The sequence below is a fragment of the Channa argus genome, chromosome 1, assembly GCF_033026475.1.
Source record: "Channa argus isolate prfri chromosome 1, Channa argus male v1.0, whole genome shotgun sequence".
NCBI classification, from domain to species: Eukaryota; Metazoa; Chordata; class Actinopteri; order Anabantiformes; family Channidae; genus Channa; species Channa argus.
In genome coordinates, this window is record NC_090197.1 from 6,155,956 (window position 1) to 6,181,269 (window position 25,314).

The window sequence follows — 25,314 nt, forward strand, 5'->3', positions numbered from 1 at the left end:
TAGGAAAAAAACAGTTTTAATCATTTTGGGATTTAATTGATTTCTTCTTTTGCTGAAAACCTCTCTAGCTTTGAAAAATGTTCTCTCACAGGGCACAGTTGTTGCAGGTATGGAGAGATATTCCTTAGCAAGATTGTACAGATCTCAAACGATGCATATATAACTGCTCCCACACAAGTGAACTCATTCTGCAGGACGCTCCTTCCATTTCAACAAATCTCTTCAAATTCTTTTTCTTTTTCTTTGTTTATATTTCCTCTTCATAAACAAACAAAGTCTGGCCTTTTTAAAGGTGTTTTTATGGTGACAGTGAGTAAAACCAATTTACATCTTGTGAGCTAAAGACAAACATTATCACTGATTGGGTATCACCCTGAACTCATTTGAATATTCATGTAGTGCAAGTGTCAACTGACTCAACTGACTCGGTATCAGTTGCTGTTTATGTTCTGTGAAAGATTCAACTTCAGGACGATCAAAGTGAAATTTCAAACTTTCATGAAGCGATTACGACACAACCACATGATATGGTCACATTGATACACGCAGCATGTAACGGAAGTGTCGTAAATGTTTTGAAGTACTAAACGGTCTATTTCATTTCCGCGCATCACTTCCTGTGAGGGAATGATTGTTATGAAATGCGGAATACCTGCAAATATATATTTTGTTTACAATCGTGATGTATATCTGAGCAGTAAACCAAGACCGAGCTGTCAATTAGGAGTTTAACATTAGCTAAAACGAGATATCGGTTTACATTCTCACCAGAAGCGAACCGCTCCTTAGTTCATTTCGGACCTGCAAAACTATATCGAGTTAATGTTCTCGGAGCAGTTGTCGTGGTCCACAGCCAAGTGCAATTGTGATGTTCAGATGTGCGCAAACGAACCACACGAAGGGGGAAAACTAACTAGAGTCCGATTCGAGAAAGAGGGTAGAAGCGTTTAGGCAACTTCAAGACTTTGTGGTCTTTGGGGAATTGTCTTTACTGTTGTCATGGCTGAGAAAATTAGAAGATGAGACACAAACCTCATGAACACAGGTGTGGAGATAGTTTCAAGATTTTATCAGTCAAATTAACCGTTGACTGTTCAGTGGATGTATATTCAGCCTCCCAGTATTAGTGTTAGGTTATTTTGTTTATTTGGTAAGAAACAGTCACATAACATTTGTATATGAGCATCCTTTTAATTTCATATATCAAAAAATGAAATAAAATAAACATCTCCTTTGTTCTGCAGCAAAACACTCCTTGAAATATTTCCTTACTGGAACCCCCGGAGTGCCAGACCTTCCAGAATTTGTGGGTGTTGCATTGGTTGATGATGTCTTGTTGGGCTATTGTGATAGCACAATCAAGACAGCTGAACCCAAACAAGACTGGATGAAAAAATTAATCAAGGACGACCCACAGCACCTAGATTGGTATTCTCTAGAGTGCTCAAGGTATCAGCAGGTCTTTAGAGCCAACATCAACAGCTTGAAGCAACGCTTAAACCATACTGACGGTATGTAATTCACAGTAATTCATGTCAGTGTGCACCTTTAACTCTACATCTGTAAGATGTTTTTCTCCTGGGGCCAATTGAAACACACACACTGCCTCTAAGGTAGGGTAACAGGACTGTTGGACAGTCTTGTGATGATTCAGATTATCCAAAAACAGTAGTGGGTGCTATAGTCTTTGTGGATTAGTGTGTCTCTGTGGCAAACATTTAATGGTTTGCATCTCTCTTTGTCTTAGGTGTCCACATTTTACAGAGAATGAATGGCTGTGAATGGGATGATGAGACTGGTGACATCACAGGTTTTAACCAGTACGGTTACGACGGTGAAGACTTCATTGCACTAGACCTGAAGACGCTGACATGGACTGCTCCAAAACCACAGGCATTCATCACTAAACTGAGATGGGACACTGAAAAGGCGAGATTTTAATATAATAAGAACTTTTACATCTACATATGTCCAGACTGGCTGAAGAAGTATGTGCACTATCTGCAAAAACCAGGTAGAATTCCATGAAGGGATGTAACATACTATTGGAAATGATACAACAATGGGTCCGTGCATGAAGTGCAAATCATTATTCATATGTAACATGGATATTGGGGATAGTCTTTTCATGCTGTGTTTAGTTGAAGTAAGTTATTTCCCAATATATTAGGGACACCTAAACAAATGCAGTTTGATCCACAGCCCTGTGACAAAATCTCTGGAAATGACAAATATCGTGTTAATTTTTGTGTAGCAATTTTTTTTGGAGAAGAAAATTGCTCATTTTCATGTGAAAAGGACAACAACAATATAAATTCTTAGAACCTTTACCTTTATAACATTAGCACCTATTAGAAAGATATCTAGACATAATGAGTTTCAATCGGTAATTTTTAGAAATCTTAAACACCAAATCGTTACTTGGCAGAGATGCAAACAACCATAGTGACTGAACCACAGTTTCTTACAGTCTGTAAAATAGCAAAATCGTTGTTCAAATCCATTATCTGTAAAATTAAGTCATTTTAACTGAGATTCTTTTATAACAAGTTTGTAATTGAGCACTTACAGATGCAAACGTGAGCCGTTTTAACAATTAATGCAGGTCTGCTCATGCTCTCTCACTGCTCCTTAATGCGGTTGTGACAGGTAATGTGCTCTGACTGCTGCTGAATATAAAAACATACTTAAATGAATAAACCAAAGCCGTTTTCTCAAATATTACCTAATTAAATAATGACAAATAAGAGCACCACTACACAATGACCTTATGGCAAACTGAACTATCAGAATAAACAGGACCAAGAAAATAAGGCAGGACAAGCAAGGTAGTGGAAGAACTTAATCCTCCCAAATCCACAATGACTGCAGAGATAAATGCAGCTAATAAATATGTATAACTGAAACACACTGTAGAACAAGCTAATATCATTCTCATTGAGTGCTGACCAAAGTCTTTATGCTCTTGGCATTGAACTGATTAACCCTAACTAAACAGAATCTTCTTCTTTTCCTTTCAGGTGTCGCCACAGCGAATCATGTGCCTCCTTCTAACTCTGTCCTCTGCATCCTCTTCTCTCATACCAACTAACGTCATGTCCTCTCTCACTACATCCATAAATCTCCTCTTTGGTCTTCCTCTAGACCTCCTGCCTGGCAGCTCCAACCTCAGCATCCTTCTACTGATATATTCACAGTTTCTCCTCTGAACATGTCCAAACCGCCTCAATCTGGCCTCTCTGACTTTATCTCCAACACATTTAACATGATCTGTCCCTCTGATGTCCTCATTCCTCATCCTGTCCATCCTCGTCCCTCCCAAAGAGAACCTCAACATCTTAAGCTCTGCTACCTCCAGCTCTGCCTCCTGTCTTTTCTTCAGTGCCACTGTCTCTAAGCCGAACAACATCTCTGGTGTCACCACCGTCTTGAACATCTTTCCTTTCATTCTCACTGATACTCTTTTATCACACAACACCTGACACTTTTCTCCACCTGTTCCAACCTGCCTGCACTCGCCTCTTCACCTCTTTTCCACACTCTCCGTTGCTCTGAACCATTGACCCTAAGTACTTAAAGTCCTGCACCTTCTTCACCTCTGCTCTCTGTAACCTCACCGTTCAGCCTGTCCATCACCAGAGCAAACAAGATGGGGCTCAGAGCCGATCCTTGATGCAGACCCACCTCCACCTTGAACTCCTCTGTCACACCTACAGCACCTCACCACGGTCTTACAGCTCTCATACATGTCCTGCACCACTCTAACATACTTCTCTGCCACTCCAGACGTCCTCATACAATACCACAGCTACTCTCTCGGCACCCTGTCATACGCTTTCTCTAAATCTACGAAGACACAATGCAACTCCCTCTGACCTTGTCTGTACTTCTCCATCAGCATCCTCAAAGCAAATACTGCATCTGTTGGACTCTTTCTAGACCAGAAACCATTTTGCTGCTCACAAATGTTCACCTCTGTCCTTAGCCAAGCTTCCACTACTCTTTCCCACAACTTCATTAATCGGCTCATCAGCTTTATTCCTCTGTAGTTGCCACAGCTCTGCACATCTCCCTTGTTCTTAAAATTGGTACCAGTACACTTCTCCTCCAGTCCTCAGCATCCTCTCACTCTCCAAGATCTTGTTAAACAAACTAGTCAGAAACTCTACTGCCACCTCTCCTAGACACTTCCATACCTCCACAGGTATGTCATCAGGACCAACTGCCTTTCCACTCTTCATCCTCTTCAACGTCATCCTCACTTCACTCTTACTAATCTTTGCTACTTCCTGCTCCACACCAGTCACCTCTTCTACTCTTCGTTCCCTTTCATTTTCCTCGTTCATCAACTCTTCAAAGTTCTCCTTCCATCTTCCCATCACAGTCCTGGCACCTGTCAATACATTTCCATCCTTATCTTTAATCACACTAACCTGCTGCACATCCTTCCCATCTCTATCTCTTTGTCTGTCCAACCTGTACAAATCCACCTCTCCCTCTTTAGTGTCCAACCTAACATACAAGTCCTCATATTCTCTTTGTTTGGCCTTTGCCACCTCTACCTTCACCTTACGCTGTATCTCCCTGTACTCCTGTCTACTCTCTTCAGTCCTCTCAGTGTCCCACTTCTTCTTAGCTAACCTCTTTCTCTGTATACACTCCTGAACTTCCTCGTTCCACCACAAAGTCTCCTTGTCCGCTTTCCTCTTTCCAGATGACACACTGAGTACCCTCCTACCTGTCTCCCTGATCAAATTAGCTGTAGTGGTCCAGTCATCTGGAAGCACCTCCAAACCACCCAGAGTCTGTCTCAACTCCTCACTGAAAACTACACAACATTCTTTCTTTTTCAACTTCCAACACTTCGTCCTCTGCTCTGCCTTAGTCCTCTTCATCTTCCTCACCACCAGCATCATTTTACACACCACCATCCTGTGTTGTCTGGCTACACTCTCCCCTACCAATACTTTACAGTCACTGATCTCTTTCAGATTACAGCGTCTACACAAGATGTCGTCTACCTGAGTGCTTCTCCCTCCGCTCTTATACGTCACCCTATGTTCCTGCCTCTTCTGGAAGAAAGTGTTCACTACAGCCATTTCCATCCTCTTTGCAAAGTCAACCACCATCTGTCCTTCTGTGTTCCTGTCCTGAAGACCAAACCTGCCCATCACATCCTCATCACCTCTGTTCCCTTCACCTACATGTCCATTGAAATCTGCACCAATCACCACTCTCTCACCTCTGGGGATGCTCTGCATCACTTCATCTAACTCACTCCAGAATTTCTCCTTCTCTTCTAACTCACATCCTACATGTGGGGCAGAACCACTCACAACATTGAACATCACCCCTTCAACTTCCAACTTCAGACTCATCAACCTGTCTGATACTCTAATCACCTCTAGAACATTCCTCACAAACTCCTCTTTCAGGATAACTCCTACTCCATTTCTCTTCCTATCTGACCCATGGTAGAACAACTTAAACCCTGCTCCTAAGCTTCTAGCCTTGCTACCTTTCCGCCTGGTCTCCTGGACACACAGTATGTCCACCTTCCTTCTCTGCATCATGTCAATCAACTCTCTATCCTTCCCTGTCATAGTCCCAACATTCAAAGTCCCTACTGTCAGTCCTACATTCTTAGCTTTCCTCTTCTTTCTCTGACTACGAACACACCTTCCTCCTCTTCTTCTTCGTCTTCGACCAACAGTAGTCTAATTTCCACCGGTACCCTGTAGGTCAAAAGAACCGGTGGCGGTCTTTGTTAACCTGGGCCCCGACCGATCCGGTATGGAAGTCATTGTCACGATTAGCATGTTTGATTTGGCATGTGTTTTACGTCGGATGCCCTTCCTGCATCAACCCTCTGCATTTATCCAGACTTGGGACTGGCACAAGAAGACACTGGCTTGTGCCCCTTTGCGGTTGCATTAACCCTAACTAAACAGAATGCTATCAGCTAACTGGCTAACTTTCCTTTAGTGTTACACGTTTGTGTTATGTTTCAGCAAGAGATTGTCCGTAGACATCTAGTGATGTGTGATATTTGAACAGTTGGACAGTGAAAGTTATTTTGTACATTGAGGTTAAACAGCAGGTAACACTGACACAGGTAACCAGGTGTATCAGGAGAGATGAGCTGGATGACCAGAAGTCTCTCCAGTCCCTCTGAAGATTCAGGTCGTTAGCACAGAGAACTGATGAGCTTCAGTTCAATATATCTCACTCATATAAGTTCCTCAGGTATCAGCCAGTATCTGTCAGAGCACAGCATCAGACCTCAGAAAACCATGAGCTTATTCGATGCTGTACTTCAAATTACTCGCAGGTGTTTTAACGTGAAAGTCTGGTGACTGGCCGCGTCCCCTGCTTTTTTCTTCTTTCACTGTGCAAATGAAGAGATGGAGAATAAAGAAAGCGCTATGTCACAAGAGTGTTAGATCGACTTACTTCAAATATGGACCAACAATCATCTCTGTTTTTTATTTTCAATGTACAATAACATTTGAATTAACATGGGACTGTATCTGTATCTCTCTGTGTCTCTCTGCAGATCGTCCCTCAGTGTCTCTCTCCAGAAGTTTCCATCCTCTCCAGTCAGCTGCCATGCTACAGGTTTCTACCCTAACAGAGCCACAATGTTCTGGAGGAAAGATGGACAGGAGCTTCATGAGGACGTGGACCATGGAGAGATCCTCCCCAACCATGATGGAACCTTCCAGATGACAGTTGATCTGAAACTTTCATCAGTCAAACTTGAAGACTGGAGGAGATACGACTGTGTGTTTCAGCTCTCTGATGCTGATGATGACATCGTCACAAAACTGAAGGAAACTGCCATCAGGACCAACTGGGGTAAGAATGAGATTATAGGTGCTGATGGCTGAGTTTTTGTTAACTGTCCTGTTGGTCATGTCTTGTATATTTGTTTTTGTATTCACGTTATCTGCAAACTCTCAAATATTTTGTTTAAACAAATTAACAGCCTAATTAGAGTTGCAGTAACAGTCCAAGGTGTCCTGTTATGGCTTTACATTAAGTCATTTAGCAGATGCTTTTATCCAAAGCGACTTACAAGTGAGGCACAAGGCATTAAAAAATTCTGAAAAAATCAAAAGCAAAGTTTGCTAAGTGTGCAGAGTTTTGCTTGGTGTCTTCTGTGTGGTGCTGGGACCACCAGACATCATTCACTGGCAGACTGCAGCGGAGGGGAGGGATTGTAGACCTGAGTGAGGGAGTTGAGGTAGGCAGGAGCTGTTGAGTTGACCACCCTGTAGGCAAGAGACAGAGCTTTGTACCTCTTTACAGGAAGAGACCTGAAGATCCGTGTGACATGAGTCATTTCTGACCGATTAAAAATGAGGTGAGCTGCCACATTTTAGATCATCTGCAAGAGTTTGATTGTTCAAACCAATAACCCCATTAACAGGGCAGTGCAGTAATCAAGATCAGATAAGAGCAGCACCTGTACAAGTTGGGTTGGGTTGAGTTGGGTTGTATATTCTGTGACATAAGGTCTGATCTTTCTGATGTTGTAGAGGGCAAATCTGCTGCCCTAGAGACTGAGGAGATGTGGTCCTTAAAGCTCAGTTGGTCATCGATGATGAAAAGCCATGTGGGTTGATGATAGAACCCAGGGATGTAGTATAGACGGAAAAAAGAAGAGGACCAAGAACTGAACCCTGTAGAGACCGGTAGAGAGGCTGTGAGAGTTAGAACCTTTCACACACACATTCACACTTATGGGCAATTAAATTTTTTATTTTAGATTCACCAATTAACCTAACATGCATGTTTTTGGATTGTTTTTGGAACTACGCAAGCACGGGGAGAACATGCAAACTCCACACAGAAAGGCCCATTTATTTTATGAACCAGAATAATGCAGTAGAGCTGTGAGAAACTGGCACCACCCTGCGGTTAGTTATATCATGAACTCACAAGTATAAAGGCAAATGTTTTTTCTTGCTTCAAAACAGATCTAAAGAAGATGTTGTTTGGACTTGCTAAGATTCCTTCCAGTGGACAGCTACACTTAGAATAAAAGACTTGCTGCTGTTCATGTCTTTGTCTAAACTAGGTTTTAGTGACTGGAGAGTTGATTGTCCAGTTGTAACTGCCAGAAATAATTACTGTCCAAATAAACACTGGAAAAGATTTAGAGATGAATACTCAGAGCTAGGACACCAGTGGTTCAGAACTACACAGCTTGGAATGAAGGAATGAAGTCAAAGTGTAAATGTTGTGTTCTGGTTCCAGTTCCTCCCTCACAGGTTCCTGTTGGTGCTGTCGTTGGAGTTGTTGTAGGACTGATGCTGCTGTCAGTCTGCATCACTGGACTCTTTATCTGGAGGAAGAAGAAGACGACTGGTAAGGAAAACATTTTACATTCATAAATAATTTAAAAGGACCTGCACATATTATATTGTATTTTTGATAAGTGATAGTTGAGCACAAAGTATTTTTTTTCTCCTTCCATAAACTTTACATTTTATTCATTTTCTAATATTGTTGTCTGTCATCTGTATTTCAGATCTCCAGCTCACTAAAGGTAACTATTTCACTTTTAAATATTTCAAATTCATTTCTGTTTTTTTCTTGTAGACAAGCACCCAATATATTTTCTCTTTAACAAGCAAAAGTGCATTTATTACCATGTATTTACTGTGTATCTTTATCAAAATAACTAATAAGACTTTCTCCTCAAGAAAAGCCTCTGAATGTTACTGCTGTTGAATAGAGAGCTGCACCAGTGGTTCAGAACTACACAGCATGGAATGGAAGTGTAAATGCTCTGTTCTGGTTCCAGTTCCTCCCTCACAGGTTCCTCTTGGTGCTGGGAACAACTTGGGGTTCACTGTCTTGCCCAAGGACACTTTGACATGTAGGTGGGAGCAGGGATCGAACCACTGACCCTGTCGTCCATGGACAACTGCCTTACCAACTGAGCTACAACCGCCCCTTTTTTCTTTGTGTTGATGCAAGCAACTGTGCAGTGATTACTTATGTCATTTAAAAAAATACCAACTGAATAATATTTTTGAGGTGCATCTGTTTACATTATATCAATTAAAGTATTTCCACGGAGACGTGACAGATTCACTAAGTTGAGTGAGATTCAGAGAGTCGCACATCTGTTCAGATTTATCACGTAGCCAGTCTAGGTTTAAATCACCCATTAGAATAATTTCTGGGGATAACAAGTAAGAGAATATGTTAGTCAAGCTCCTGATTGAATCACTTGCAGCTTATGGGGTCTATTACAGCCAACAACAGTGATGGGTGTTTTTTTTTTCACAACCAATATTTGTGCTCAAGCTAACTTATGGTTCCCTACTTATACATATTGAATGGATACATACAATAAAAAGATTTTTTTAAAGTGAACGCTGTCTGTTTTTGTGAGTTCAAACATCTGCTATTAATTATAATGTACACATTTATAATGGGGCTGCAGGGCATGATTTGGTTTTGTGTTTTTGTTTTACCCTGCAAAAAATTTCCTTTCCAAACAAATCTGCAAATCAGTAGTTTAATATATGTAAGCAAACCAGCAAAAGCCCAACAGGTATTTATAATAACTATTTGATGATATTTTAGTACAACAACTCCACAGTGTTTGTCTTTCCAAATAATGTGAATCTTCACTAAATCGCCTATAAATTATATAAGAAATGATGATTTGTTTGTCTACTTTAGGTGATTTAACACAATAAAAGCACAACCAATTCCCCAAACTCTGTTTTATCTTATTCTGAATGTTATGTGTTGTGTCATATGTAATCAAACAGAGGTCGGCACTGATTTCACCTTTTGTTAACATACCATCAGTAACTGGTTTGGGGAGTTGTCAATAGTCTGTTTGTGTGTGTTTAGTGTTTTGTTGTTCACATATGTCAGTAACAGTTGGTCAATGGAAGGTATAATTTCTGTTGACTTGCTGTTTCACCAGAATGCAGTATCATATTAATCTGTGTGTGTTGCTTATTAAATTTCACAATAAATATGATAAACAGAGCTGTGCTGAATATGAGAGAATGATGAATGTGTTGGACAGAATCACAATCTCCTGCCTCTGCTTTAATTACATTGAATTGTCTTTTTAAATGTGTGATGTACACAGGAAATTGCTGTTAAACACATTTACCACACAATATTTTTTGTCCCATGATCAACTTTAAAACAAAATGAAAAAACAGGATCAAAAACCAAATATCACCAAAAACATTTTTTTTTTAATGATCTTGTATTATTCTCTTTTTACAACTCTCTTTTATTAAATGTAGTTTAAACAACATAATAACAAAATGGTAGTGAATGACACATATCTTCTAATAAGTATTTCAGTTAGTACATTTGTATTCTGGCTTTTTATGACAGTGTTGCTGTGTAATTTGTTTGAGGAGATGAGGCCGTTTGTACAGTTTGAAACTGGATCTTGGCCCAGTGTTAAAGTCCTTAAATCAATCACATGAACAGACATGCAGTGTGTTTTCATACGGTGCCTGTCAAAGATAAAACCAGTTCAGTCTGGTTCAGTTCTGTTTGATATCAATAAAATTTGTCCACAGAAAGTGAAAGATGTTCAGTCAGTATAGTTATGAAAAATGATCTCAATCGGGCAAATGTTGACTTCATGCACATAACAACTGATAGTAGATGTTTTCACATATTAAACAACTATTGATGTAATAATATCTTTCAGTAACCTCACACATTTAAAGTGTAGCTGCTGTTGAAAAGGTCAGATTATTGGTTTTGGAGACATAATTTTTTATAGTTTTGAAATTTCAAAGCACACTTTATTCTGTCGTTAAGCACAATAAACATTTTTAATTTCTGTAACAAAATTAAAATTCATGTTTTTGAGAGCTAGGAGAGATCCTCCACAACCACGATTAGATGTTTAATTAGTGTGTTTTTAATCAGACTTTCATTCATTGGCTATTGGAGGTTGTTAATATAGGTGTCGGTAAACTGCAATGCAATAAATAGCCAGTAATGTTTTATCACATTTTAATTTACAACGTGAGGATGTAAAATTAGGATTAAAATGAAATTAAGTTATACCAGCCCTACTACAGGAGAAATTATTAAATTACCACTTAGAACAATATGAAAACCAACCACAAATATGAACATTCAGAAGCATTAAATCTCATGTCTGCCTGCCACTGCTTTAATCACCTCTGACTGTTGCGTTTGTGCCTGTTACAGTACATTACTTTTCAATTTTCCTTTGTCCTATGATCAAACTGAATTTTATTACACACTAACATCTCTGCAGTAAACATAAAGTAAAAAGCTGTTTCTCAAAAACCTAAAAACAGTTTCTTGTCCTACAGTGAAACATTCCTTGATACATGTTGCCTCTGCTCTAACTACATTGAATTTAATTTCTTCCAATGTGGCTCCCATTCATCCCTCAACATCCCATTTGTCCCTACTGTGTATATAACTATAAGTGTTACTTGCTAAAATGAAACGTTAGAAATCTATTTTTTCAAGGGCCTCAGATACAGGAAACCAGTCAAACCTCAAACCAATCATTCATCTTTTTTTATTTTCATTTGTATTTTATTTTATTTCTATTTTTTGTATATTCTCATCTTCTTTACTGTGTGACATTCAGAGTGGAGGGCAAAGTAAGAATTTCATTGTACAGGGAAACATGCGTTCTATCTGTGCATATGACAATAAACTTTGAATCTTGAATCTTGAATCTCGGTCACACCATCACCCACACCACTTCTAGTTCCTGACCCCGTTTCTGAGTTGGCTGATGTTCTTTTTGTTCCCGAGTTGGCTTCGGATTCAACCACAGTCCTGCCTGTCCCTGAGTCACTGCGCTGCCCACCTGTTCCTGTTTAAGTTCCTGATTCAACCTTCCACCAGACCACAACCTCCACGCTACTTATTTCTGAACTGCCAGTTCCTGTTTCTGAGCCACAGGTGGCTGACACCACCAGTCGTAGGATCAACCAACAAGACGTCAGAGATCCCGCCACACCTGTTCCCCCAGGCTTCAAACATCCCTGCCATGCACCTCACTCCAACACCACCCCTGTAACAGACTCACCAGCCTATACAGTAACAGACCTAGAGCAGCAAGTACAATATCCGGTCATTTATCAGGTAATGGCAATCCTCCAAAACAAGATGGAGACTTCCAGAAACCCTGAATCCTGCTGTGCCACAGCTCATCAAATGGAGGAGATAATAAAGTCTAGATCTTGGCTACTTTACTGGGAGGGTATACCCTCCCCTAGCCCAGGTCTCCTCACCTGTTTATGTTGTGGACATCCCTGCGCCTGCCTTTGGTCCTGGGTAGAGAGACACTCTCTCTTCCCCCGTTCCGGTTTCCGAGCGTGTTCACTCCGCCTCCAGTTCTGGTCCTGTTCCTGTTAGTCCAGTTCCTGTTCGCCCTGTTCCTGTCTTTGAGTCGGCCGACACCACGTCTGCTTCTGCTTCTGATCTTGTTCCTGTCCCCGAGCGGGTTTGTCCTGTCCATGTTTCTCCTGTCCCTATTCCTCCAGGTCCTGTCCTGGTGCCGGGGTCAGCTGACTCTCCTGTTTCTGTTTTCCCAGTTCCTGTCTCTGGGTTGGTCAATGTCTGTGAGTGGGTCAACGCCGGCCCCGGTCCTGGTCTTACCCCTGGCTCCGGGTCGGCCGAGGTCCGGACGGGTTCTGATCCTGTTCCCGGCTCTGGGTCAGCCAAGGTCCGACCTGATTCTGTTCCTAAACCAGGCTCCAGGTCGGCCGAGGTCCGGCCTGGTTCTGATCCTGTTCCTGCCTCCGGGGTTGGCCGATGTCCCTTCGGGTCCAGCTCCTGGTCCTCCATTGCTGGGTTCCAGCCTTCACCGCCAGCCTCCTGCCCGGCCCCCGGAGGGTTTCAGCCATCATCGCCGGCCTCCTGCCCAACCTCCTATGGACCAGCTGCCCCAGGCAGGGACAGTTCGATCTCTGCAATACTCTTCACTATGCTATTTGGGATGTGCTACTGTATCAGCCTGGTCTCCACTGATGGTCAGAGTGAAGTCCGTCTGTGATCCACTATCTGAAAAATGATCTGGAATCCCTGATGCTCATTGATCAGTATAATATATAAGAAGTTTAGAGGTTTCTTCATCTTTATGTTGGTACCAGTTGGAATAGGGTCTAGCAGGCAGGTTGTTGGTTTAGATGAGGTAATAATTAAAGTTAATTCAGAGAGATCTATGGGTAAAAAGCAGTCTAACAGGGATTGGGGCCTTATCCATGATTCTAGCACTGCTGTACATGAAGATCTATCTGTAATATTTGGGGGGAGGATCTGGTGATTTCTTTCTCTAATAGCTACAATTTTATTCATAAAAAAAGTCATGAAGTCATTGCTGCTCAGAGTTAAGGGAAAACTAGGCTCAACAGAACTATGGCTCTTAGTCAGTCTGGCTACAGTGCTGAACAGAAACCGGGGTTTTTTCTTGTTTTCTTCTATTAATGATCAATAATATGTTGTTCTGGCATCACAGAGAGCCTTTTTGTACATTTTTAAACTATTTTTCCAGGGTAAATGAGATTCTTCTAAATTTCTGGAACCACTTCCTTTCTAACTTTCATGTTGCCTGTTTTAAGTTGTGTGTTTGTGAACTATACCATGGAGATCACCTCTTCTGGTTTACTGCCTTCTTTTTCAGAGGGGCAACACTATCGAGTATTGTATGTAGTGAGGCTGCAGAATTGTCAACAAGATAATCAACTTGTGCAGGAGTAACATTAAGGTGGCTACTTTCCATTGTCAAATGGTGAAGCAAATGAAAGAATTGTTTCTTTAAATTTGTTGACAGCTTTTTCACTTAAGCATCTGCTATAATGGAATTTTAGTGTTTTAAGCTGTCTGGACTTATTGTGCCCCCCCGTGTTTCATGGTGCCAAAGTGGAACATCCTTAATCACGCCTTCTCCCCATTTATCTGCCATTATTTTAGCAGGGCCTGTAAGAGGATCAGATCATTTTTCTAGTTTCCCTGTTTTGTTTCCCATGTTTTCTAGACTCACTCAACTTTTTATGGGCTTATCATTCACACACAATTTACTCTCTCATACTGATCATTCCATCGCATCGTATGGTTGGATCTTGTCACACATACACTAATTTCAGCCAGGTAGTTTGTATGACACATTCGTTCTGACCAACTACCCCATAGTATGCACAGTGGTTTGTGCACACTAGACACTGAAGGAGTCATCACAAAGCTTTTTTTTTTTAGTAATATTTATTTATGTTTTAATCTGTATTGAGTCAGTCATACGCCCATTTTGTTCAAATGGAACCTAAACCAGACTTTCATATATGTAAGATGACTTATCTAGGTATTTATTTCTTTAAACGTATCTAATTATTGATTTATTTCTTTATTTATTGAGGATGGTACTTCTCAGTACTATACATGTATTTATTTTCCCTTATTTCACCTTTTTTCCTTATTTTCCTTTTTCTTACACTACATGTAGAATTACACAGACAATTGTTCACTACCACACAGGCTTTACAAGAATATTACAGTTGCTATCACACACATTTTATGGAACCTCGGTGGCTATTACTAAAAATAAATTGTTCATAACACTGTACTCACTTATTGTTTGAATGGAGCATCTGCCTGCCACCACTTGTCCCTGACATCAGATGTGATCCAATGTGATAGATGCAAATATTCTAAGGCCTAATTAGGAAAACACAAAGACTCAGGGTGGACAGTGTGGATGACTTGGTGCAAGAGTGAACATTATCAACACAAACCTGACAGCAACCTAAATGATTGGCAGTAATGAAAGAACCATCCAAATGTTTCTCTTGAGTCCAAGTATCAATGGTGCAGAGTGTGTGAGATGGTAAACAAAGGGAACTTTGATTTTAGCAGCTGATCTTCAGTCAGGACAGTTTCTGTCCTCAGGAGACACTCTCACACCTACACACTGCACAGAGACAACGAGGAACCAGGACTAAACCTGAACCCAGGATACAGAGGTTCAGTGAATGTGGTGTTGAAGGTGTGGAGGTGGATCAGTTTGTCAGAGGAGACACTGTAGAAGGACAGAGAGCCAGCAGGACAGTCCACATACACTGCTACTCTGTGAGAGACAGAGGACGAGGAGATGGTTGTGTTTTTTTTATTGTGCCTGACAGAGTAACCACGATCAGAGCACCTCAGACTCCAGGACTGATCGTTAGCTCCAAACAAACAGTCATTAGTGACTCCTTTCCTTCTGATTCCTCTGTAACTCACTGATATATAAACTGTTCTTCTCCACTCGACCTCCCAGTAACAGCGACCAGTCAGAACATTTCTACACAGCAGCTGAGACCAGAAGTTAAATCTGTCTGGATGATCAGGATATGACTGATCATCCTCCACATCTGTCACCTTCCTGTTGTTGTCAGACAGTTGTAGGTTTCTGTTTACTGTGTTTGCGTCCAGTTCCAGTTCACAGGCATCTGATGGAGAGAACAAGACACAAACAGCTGCAGTTTATCATCTGTTGATTTATCACCAACTTTACTGACAATGACTGAAAGTAAATCGTTCCAACTTCCATTTCATCTTCAACTGTGAAGAATGTTTGACTCCATTTCAAGTGAAATTCAACAATCCAGTTAGAACAACAATCCACATGAGCATCTCACGGAGCAGATAGAATTGCATTTTATCAAATGGATCAATGAAATCCACATCATACACACATTAGACACAAGTCAACTCTGGAACATCTGTTTTTTTTTTATTTTTCTCCTCCTGGTGTTTAGTGAAGTTTCATCTTTAAAGACACGTGTTTCAATGTGTTTTAAAGCTGTTGCAAACTTTTTCCTGGTGTCTTTATTAGTGTTGTCAATAGTATTGATTTATCAATACATGTCTATACTGAATATTTGAAAAAGTTTTAATATACACACAGATCATTGCCAGTGTTTTCACACAAATGACCCAAACATTCATGTGTCCTCCTCACAGAGCCTGAAGTTAAACCTCCTTCCTTTATAGACCAAATGAACTGCACCCAATCAGCGAGCAGCTAAAAACTCACCTCTTCAGTCTTTGACTGAATCAACTTGGTCTGAATGTGGCTAATGAGGATTCTGTCCTCATGGTCTCCACCACATACTCTGCTACAAGCCACCTTAGCTCCTTCAAAGACCCTGTTTTTACCAATGCCAAATTTAGTTTCTACCAGTTACCGGGCAGCACCTGAAGGTAACAAAACTCAAAGTCAAAAAACCCAGAAGAAACAAACTTCACTTTTTGTTGGCTCCACTGTTAATAAAATGTATTTCTTAGTTTTGTTGGATCACTGTGTTCACTTTGTTGTGTTTGTGGATTTGAAATTGATTGATTGAATTCTAACATCTTTCCAGCCACACTGACAAAAAACAGAAGGTAAATCCTGAATGAAACTCTGGAGAAATTCATCTTTGTTCTTCAGTCAAGAAAAGCTTCAAATCTAGTGAAACATGTGCAGCTGTGTTCTCAGGAATCAAACTTAAAACACACTCACACTTCCTCACACCAGGTTTCCGTCTCTGTGGTCCACCATGGTCCAACCTGGAGACAGAGACAAAGTCAGAATCCGCTTCATCCACCTTCACTCATCTCCACCATTAAACATGAACCAGAGTTCTTCAGTTAGTCAGAGACACAGAGAAACAGTGTGAGAGCTGCTGTTGTCCATCTCTCCATACCTGAGAGTGTCCAGTCTCCAGTGTTTCTCCTTCAGTCCAGCAGACAGCAAATTCACTCCTGAGTCTCCTGGATGATTGTAGCTCAGGTCCAGCTCTCTCAGATGGGAGGGGTTGGAGCTCAGAGCTGAGGCCAGAGAAGAACAGCCTTCCTCTGTGATCAGACAACCTGACAGACTAAACACACACACACACACACACACACACATTTCCATAACAAGACAAGACATTGACTTTATTAATTTGCTGGAGACATAACCATAAACTAAATATAGGCTATAAAATGTCATAATTCAAATTCATGCTCCACCTTTTTACCAACTAAACTGTACAAACTAGAATTAAGGTGGATCATGGAGCCAAGTCAGGTTGTGGACTTGCACTTTGCCTTTGCAAGGACACTGGAGAGGTCATATTTTCCTGCTTATGATCTGCAGAATCTCGTGTGTTATAGTAACTAATGTCCATCATTTGTTCCTTTCATTTCTGACAATAATACAATGACATTGGAGCCTTGTAGTTAGTGTGAAGTAAACGCTCTGCATTAGTTCATCTGTGTACAATTCAATTATTGATATTTTATTGGTTGTGGGGATTATTCTCTTCAGACCAAACATGTTGGAGTCCAACTGAATATAGTTGAGCAACTTTACTCAATCAGTTTTTATAAACAAGTCGAGTTTCTGTGGTTAGAACAAAGCTGACAATCTGCTGAGTCAGCAAACTTCTTGATCACGATAGCTTGTCAAATGACTGAAAAATCTGCATCCTGACCTGAGAGTTTCCAGTCTGCAGTGATGTTGCTTCAGTCCAGCACACAACAGCTTCACTCCTGAATCCTGCAGGTCATTATTACTCAGGTCCAGTTCTCTCAGACGAGAGGACTGGGAGCTGAGAACTGAGGACAGAGCTTCACAGCTTCTCTCTGAGAGGTTACAGCCACTCAGTCTAAAAATAATCCAGTAAAACAAAAGAAACCAGTTACAAACATTAGTTTTGTGTCATGCCAACAACAATCCACTTAATCTGAAATAGTCTATGTGCACATACAGAGCTTTGTTGGAGGCTTTGACCACTGGCAGCAGCCTCAGAAGAGCCTCCTCTGAAGCAGAGTATTTCTTCAGGTCAAACACGTCCAGATCTTTTTCTGATGACAGTAAGATGAAGACCAGAGCTGACCACTGAGCAGGAGACAGTTTATCTGTGGAGAGACGTCCTGATCTCAGGGACTGTTGGATCTCCTCCACTAGAGAACCATCATTCAGTTCAGTCAGACAGTGGAACAGGTTGATGCTTTTCTCTGCAGACAGATTCTCACTGATCTTCTTCTTGATGTACTGGACTGTTTCCTGATTGGTCTGTGATCTACTTCCTGTCTGGGTCAGCAGGCCTCGTAGGAGAGTCTGATTGTTCTGCAGTGAAAGACCAAGGAGGAAGCGGAGGAACAAGTCCAGGTGTCCGTTTGGACTCTGTAAGGCCTTGTCCACAGCACTGTGGCAGAGAAGTTTTAGATCAGGACTAAACAGTTTAGACCACAGAGATGTTGATTCTTTCTCTGACAGCAGATTGACTCCAGAGTTGCTGAATGTCAGATGGACATGAAGAGCAGCCAGAAACTCCTGAACACTCAGATGGACGAAGCAGAATACCTTGTCCTGGTACAGTCCTCTCTCCTCTTTAAAGATCTGTGTGAACACTCCTGAGTACACTGAGGCTGCTGTGATATCGATGCCACACTCTGTCAGGTCTGATTCATAGAAGATCAGGTTTCCTTTCTGCAGCTGCTCAAAAGCCACTTTTCCCAGAGACTTAATCATCTTCCTTCCCTTTTTATTCCAGAGTGGATCTGTCTCAGCTCCTCCATCATACTTGGTGTTCTTCAGTTTGGACTGAACCACCAGGAAGTGGATGTACATCTCAGTCAGGGTCTTGGGCAGCTCTCCTCCCTCTCTGGTTTTCAACACATCCTCCAGAACTGTAGCAGTGATCCAGCAGAAGACTGGGATGTGGCACATGATGTGGAGGCTTCGTGATGTCTTGATGTGGGAGATGATTCTGCTGGCCTGCTCCTCATCTCTGAATCTCTTCCTGAAGTATTCCTCCTTCTGTGGGTCAGTGAACCCTCTGACCTCTGTCACTATGTCTACACACTCAGGAAGGATCTGATTGGCTGCTGCAGGCCGAGTGGTTATCCAGAGGCGAGCAGAGGGAAGCAGGTTCCCCCGGATGAGGTTTGTCAGCAGAACATCCACTGAGGTGGACTCTGTAACATCAGTCAGGATCTCATTGTTGTGGAAGTCCAGAGGAAGTCGACACTCATCCAGACCGTCAAAGATGAACACAACCTGGAACTCTTCAAACCTGCTGATTCCTGCTTCTTTGGTTTCAGGAAAGAAGTGATGAACAAGTTCCACCAAGCTGAACTTTTTCTCTTTCAGCACATTCAGCTCTCTGAAAGTCAATGGAAATGTGAACTGTATGTCCTGGTTGTCTTTGTCTTCGGTCCAGTCCAGAGTGAACTTCTGTGTTAAGACTGTTTTCCCAATTCCAGCCACTCCCTTTGTCATCACTGTTCTGATTGGTCCATCTCTTACAGGTGAGGCTTTAAAGATGTCTTCATGTCTGATTGTTGTTTCTGGTCTGTCTGGTTTCCTGGATGCTGTTTCAATCTGTCTGACCTCATGTTCATCATTGACCTCTCCAGTCCCTCCCTCTGTGATGTAGAGCTCTGTGTAGATCTGATTCAGAAGGGTTGGGTTTCCTGCTTTAGCGATGCCCTCAAACACACACTGGAACTTCTTCTTCAGTTTACACTTGAGTTTACGTCCACACACTGCAGCATCAAATCCTGAATGAACAAAGAAGAAATGAAATCAGTGAGTGGATCCTTCAGAAAATCAGAGAATCTGAACATTTAAGTGTTTGTTTTTCTTCCTCCATCAGTTTTATCATCAGTGGAGGACAAACAGCCTCTGATCTGATACAGATGTGTGCAGCATAATTACAGCAGAGTTTGGAAATGGAAACCTCTCTCCTGCTGTTTCCATTTCCTCTTTCCATCATGTTAAATCTGTTCAAATCCTCTTACTGCTCTGCAGACAGTCAGCCAGCTCCTCCTGCTTCATTCTCCTCAGGAAGTTCACTGTGATCTTCACAAATGACTCTCTGCTGCTCCGCCTCTGCTCTTCATACTCACTGTCCAACACCTCCTCATCCTCCTTCTGACTCTCTGAGCATTCTGGGTAATCTGGTCTCAGGCCCCTCTGGATCTCCTTCAGCTGGTTCTTCACAAAAGTGACAATGTTGTCCTCCAGCAGCTGGAACAGAATGAGAAGTGAACATTTCATTTAAACTGGTAGAAGACAACATGTGATTCATCTGTCAGACTGAAGACCTGCTGGTCTGAACACAGCAGCATGGACTCTGTTAGGACCTGAATGGTTGTTGAACATTCAGTCTGGGTTTTATGTAGTTCATAGTCAAAGTGTGATTGGACATGTACAGACCATAAATATGGAGTCCAGGTCTGGTTGATGCTGCTGGGCAAACTGATCACTGTGAACCTCTGAGCTCTGCTGCTCAACTCTGGGGAGAAAATAGAAACTTTAAGGAAATGTAATGACTCATGAACAAAGTCAGTAAAAATTAAGTGTTCATGTGGACACCTGGTGGACACCTTCACTTCAGGACAAATGGGAAACATTGAGTAAAAGTTGCAGTACAGTGGCTGAATGTGGACAGGGTGTAAACCTGTATGTCCTGCACATATTAAAAGATGTTTCTTTCCTTTTAAGACTGAAATTGGTAATCGAAGGCCAAAAATGTCTTGTTTGCTTTACAGGTCAGTTGCATGGACTTCTGAATGTCAAGATTCAGTTTGAAATTCTTACCTTCCATCAGCAAATTGTTCATCTTAAAAGTCAATAGAATGAATCTTAAACCTGTCAGTCCTCATGGAGACCGAGCTGTGTATCATCCTGATATAAACAAGTGACAAAGTATTTTAAAGCTAAAAAATAGATGATTTTTGACTGAATCTCATTTGCAGTTTTCCTGTTTTGGTTTGTTGCTGACTCAATACAAAGTGTTTGTGCTGTAAACGTCTGAACTGTGATAACAGTATTTTGAATCAACCTTAATAAACTGCTGATGTTATGTGACACAAACAAGACACTGGATAAAGTCTAAGTCTTCAGTTCACTAAAGCTCATATGGATATTGTCCTGTCAGGGTTATGACTAAAGTCGTGTTGCCACCAACAACTGTGAAGGTGATAGAAAGGGAGATGAGCAGCTGGTCAGACAAGATCAGGCTGATCACTGTGAACCTCTGAGCTCTGTGGCTGAACTCTGGAGAGAAAATAGAAACTTTAAAGGACGACTTCACTGATTTCACTGAACTGGCTTCTTTTGGTTCTAGTTTGGTTAGTACAAAGGAAATTATTTTAACATAAGGAAGTCAGATAGAAGTTTAAAATCAGTAATGCATATTTACACCCTGAACTAATAACTAATAAATACAAATTTTAGTTTAAACTTCTTACCTTTGACCAGGAGCAACTTTAAAGCTAATTGGGTTTTCCATAGACCGGTCACTCTTGATGGATACACAGCTGGGTTCAGCAGAGTCTGGTCTCTGCTTCTTCATCCTGATCCAAACAAACAAGAGAAAATTGAAGTCGCCCTTTAAGTGAAATTACAATTAGTTATTTGTTAGATGCTTTTATCCAAAGCGACTGCTTGGGATCTTTTTTGTAGTGATGGGACCAGCAGACCCTGTTCATTGGCAGAGCGCAGTAGACCCCAATAAAAATAAGTAAGGAGCACACATCAAGGACAACTTGGGGATTCAGTGTCTTGCCCAAAGACACTTTGACATGTACCCAGAAGGAACCTGGGACTGAAATACTCTCTTCTCAGGATAATCACATAAAACCACAGTTATCATCTAATTTGTAGTTGTTGTTGTTTTGTATGTTGCTGACACTTGACTCAATACAAACTCTGTGAATTTGTGAACTGTGATGATCATAATAATAATAATAATAATAATAATAATAATAATAATAATAATCATTATCATCATCATTATAATCATTTTTTAACTTTTTACAGGAATGTAACATATAGGGCTGCACGTAATGCTTATCTTTTTTTTCTCACATCAAGTTTTTTTTCAATTAATATATAATGTAGCTACACTGGTCCAAAGAAATACTGCCCACGCATCATACAGGTGTCTTAAGTATTTATTTTCCACTCTCTCTCTCTCTCTCTCTCTCTCTCTCTCTTCATTTGACACCGTGAAAACTACAAGAAATAAAAGAACATACAACTTTTGAAATGAAAACATGTTTTCCAGTCAAAATCTCTCAGGCTAGCGTTCGTACAAAAGCACATCAACATGAATAGAGCACTGTTACTGTGTGCGCCTCTTGAACCAAGTGCAGAATAATTCTTTTGGGGCCTCGTGTCTTTCCTCAGGATGCACGTTAGCTTGACCCATATTGCCACCGTGATGCCCCTCACCAACTCTAGTCACATGACCCGTCCATCAAAATAAAAGCTTTTACAAGCCCATTCAACTTTGACCAAACATTTTGTATTTCACAAAAATGTATTTACAAATAAATTTTAACAGTTGTATGTAATAAAATAATTCTGAACTTATAACAGAAACATAATAATAAACATGTCATTCAGACAGTTACATATAATAATATAAAAAATAATTAATTTATCAAAAATTTAAAAAAAATAATTAAATAGTCATTTATATATCAATAGAATAATTCAAAGTATGCACTGCAGGTCATTATTCGTCCCCCCTAAAATAGGCCAAGAGTTCGACGTAAAGCAGGAGTTTGTTCCATTTAAGTTAAAGCCAGTTACAGTTACTGTAACAGAACAGAAGGATGAACATGAAATCAGTCCCTATCACTGATCCCTGTCCTCCTCTGTCTGCTGCTGACAGCTACAGGGTCCTGTCTGGTTTGGGACTGTGACTGTCTCAGTGTCCACCAGTGGCACATTAGGTTAAACAGCATTAAGTGCAGCACATCCAGCTTTTGATGACTTCCAGCTTTAAGTGGATGGAAACTAACATGTTTGTAGCAGTCAGTGATTAACCAACAAGCTTGTTGTGGTGATGAGGAACTGTGGTCACAGCTGAAATGATCACTTTTCTGCACATTTATGCCACAGACAGGGAAACTTGGCTGAAATCCGTCCTCACTCAGACTCAGAGAGAAGAAGCTGATCCACAAGTTTATTTTCTTATTCACTAATCTCAGTGGTGTCTGTAAGAATTCATACCCGGTGATTTCAGAACACAAATATTTATATTTTTGTGCTCTACTTCACCTTTAACAAGTAAATCTGCACACTGCGAGGTCATTTCTTTATTGTCCCAGGTACCTAATCTTTGTGTAGCGTTAATGTGTAGCCCAACATGTGACGTGTTGAAGCACTTTTCATCAATCAATGTATTTTGTAATCGATTATGTTGACGTGTCGCCCCACCACTAAATATAAAGAAGGTACTGGATAATGTGTAAGTGTTCAGTTCACTGACACACACATGTGCACATTGTCCTGTCAGGGTTATGTGTAAACTACCACCAACAGTGGAGTTGATAGTGACAGAGATCAGCAGTTATTAAAGCAGGAAGTTCAGTAAAGTTCTGGAGTAAAGTAATTATTATTTTTCTCTGTCAATTAAATACATAGTTCAGTTTGAGATTCTTAACTTTGATCAGGAGCTTGTTCATCTTTAAAGTGAATAATTTGATCCTTAATTTGATCAACTGCTCTACCTCCTGTGCCACAGTCGCCCTTAGCTCAGCAGAATATTTCTATTTAATTATCTTTTATGTCACAGGTTATGTTTATTATATTTTGCTTGCATGTCTCTCAGATTTCTGGTGTTGTTGTATTGACTTTGACATGGACTCAGGTTGGCAAAAGCAGGATGTGCTGTTTCATGTGCTGCTTTATTTAACAAAATTTAACAAAAACTATAAAGCTCGGGACCAAGAGAAGTCTTCTAATCTGAGTCTGACAGTAACTAAAACATTTCTTACCTTCCATGAGCAGGTTGTTCACCTTTAAAGTCAATATTGCGACTTGCAGACCGGTCACTCTTCATAGAGACACAGCTGGGTTCAGCAGAGTCTGGTCTCTGCTTCTTCATCCTGATCCAAACAAACAAACGTTAAATGAAAAGTAGTTTAAAGCTGAAAGCAGATGAATTGTGATCAGACTGTCAGCAGCTGAAATGTTAGAAGCAGATAGAAAGTCAGTAAGAAGACAGTGGATGAGGAACGTTGTCCTGTTCATCAACATGGAATCTGATGAAAGATGCTGTCTCATCTTAGTTGGTTAGTGGACTAATCAGTGGTTGGCTCTTTGTTAACTAAGGCAGTTAGTAGTTCATGATTAGTTCTTCTAAGCTGTTATTGAGGAGCTGAGTGGCAGATGTGACAGTGAGTGGGAATAATGATGGTGGACTGATTTGACAAGGACAAGAGTCATGGACAGTTAGAGATCCTCATCTCACCTCTGGTCTTTGGTCTCTCTCTCATGTCCCCCACACAGAGTGGTTTTAGAGGGAGGGACTCCCTCCTCTCTGTCCTCACACTGATTCATAGCAGAGTCAACACCTGCTGGAGAGCTGAGCTCAGTCTTTACAGCAACAACACTGATAATGTTCCCTTGAAGCAGCTCAGCTGCTGAATTCACATCCAGTCACAGAGACTTTGGAGCTTCAGCTGGAAACACAGAGAAGATCAGAGACAAATGAAACATATAAAGTTTTATTAAACATCCTTCACTGCAAATTAGACTTTTTTTTTTTTTTTTTCTCAAGGCTTGTGCACTATTTTCCTGTTACTTGTGCTAATTATTGTGCTCAGGTTAGAGGAGTCAGAGAGACCAGGGGATGGGAGAGAGGGGGGAATCAGACAGCATCTCAGAGGAGGAAATAAACCCCTGATGCCTTCCATTTTGATTATCCACATATGCTTCCCTAAGGGGAAAAGTTCTGTTATAAATACTGTGATTCATGGGTCATGGTTTTCACAGAAATTTGGCTTAATCAGTCTATTCCAGATTTGTGAGGTAGAAGTTTGGACTGGACATACGGTAAGAGAGACACTGTGCAGACTGGACACTGAATTGCTGAGCCTGAGTTTAAGACCATGTTACCTACAAAGAGAATGTGGATGCATTATTTTATGTGCTGTTTATGTTCCACTGAGTGACAGTGTAATCACTTTATGTGACAACAATTGTCACAAAGAAATTATTATTTTTTGTCCTTTCAGTTTATCCCGTGAGTTCAGGGTCGCCACAGCGGATCATTGTCCGCATGTTTATTTGGCACAGTTTTTACGCCTTCCTGACGCAAACCTCCCCAATTTCTACCAGGTTTGGACAGGCACTGCACAGCTGGGGTGGGGAATGGGCTGTTAGGGGTTCAGTGTCTTCAAGACACTTCAACATATAGCCAGGACCGGGGATCGAACCACTGACCCTGTTGTCCGTTGACAACTTTTTTTTTGCCAACTGAGCTACAGCCGCCCCTGTTGCAGAAACTATTA

At 41.0% G+C, this 25,314-nt stretch overlaps 1 protein-coding gene, 1 long non-coding RNA gene and 1 pseudogene across 2 annotated transcripts; 2 read left to right on the forward strand and 1 right to left on the reverse strand.

The window, feature by feature from the left end:
• Nucleotides 1-1,234: 1,234 nt before the first annotated feature.
• On the forward strand, nt 1,235-6,905 carry LOC137102487 (major histocompatibility complex class I-related gene protein-like; annotated as a pseudogene).
• A 942-nt stretch (nt 6,906-7,847) lies between these two features.
• LOC137100405 (uncharacterized) lies at nt 7,848-9,334 on the forward strand. The gene is made up of 3 exons (XR_010910897.1): nt 7,848-8,373; nt 8,537-8,554; nt 8,813-9,334. It is a non-coding gene; the product is annotated as an uncharacterized lncRNA (long non-coding RNA).
• A 5,617-nt stretch (nt 9,335-14,951) lies between these two features.
• LOC137100368 (NLR family CARD domain-containing protein 3-like) lies at nt 14,952-23,912 on the reverse strand. Its single transcript, XM_067478179.1, has 9 exons — nt 23,797-23,912; nt 21,259-21,363; nt 20,222-20,300; nt 19,804-20,032; nt 17,766-19,563; nt 17,490-17,663; nt 16,719-16,892; nt 16,535-16,581; nt 14,952-15,479 (listed from the first exon to the last, which is right to left on the reverse strand). Exons 1-9 carry the CDS (start codon nt 23,904-23,906, stop codon nt 14,953-14,955), a joined length of 3,243 nt encoding a protein of 1,080 aa, XP_067334280.1. The 5' UTR covers nt 23,907-23,912; the 3' UTR covers nt 14,952.
• Between the last annotated feature and the right edge of the window lie 1,402 nt (nt 23,913-25,314).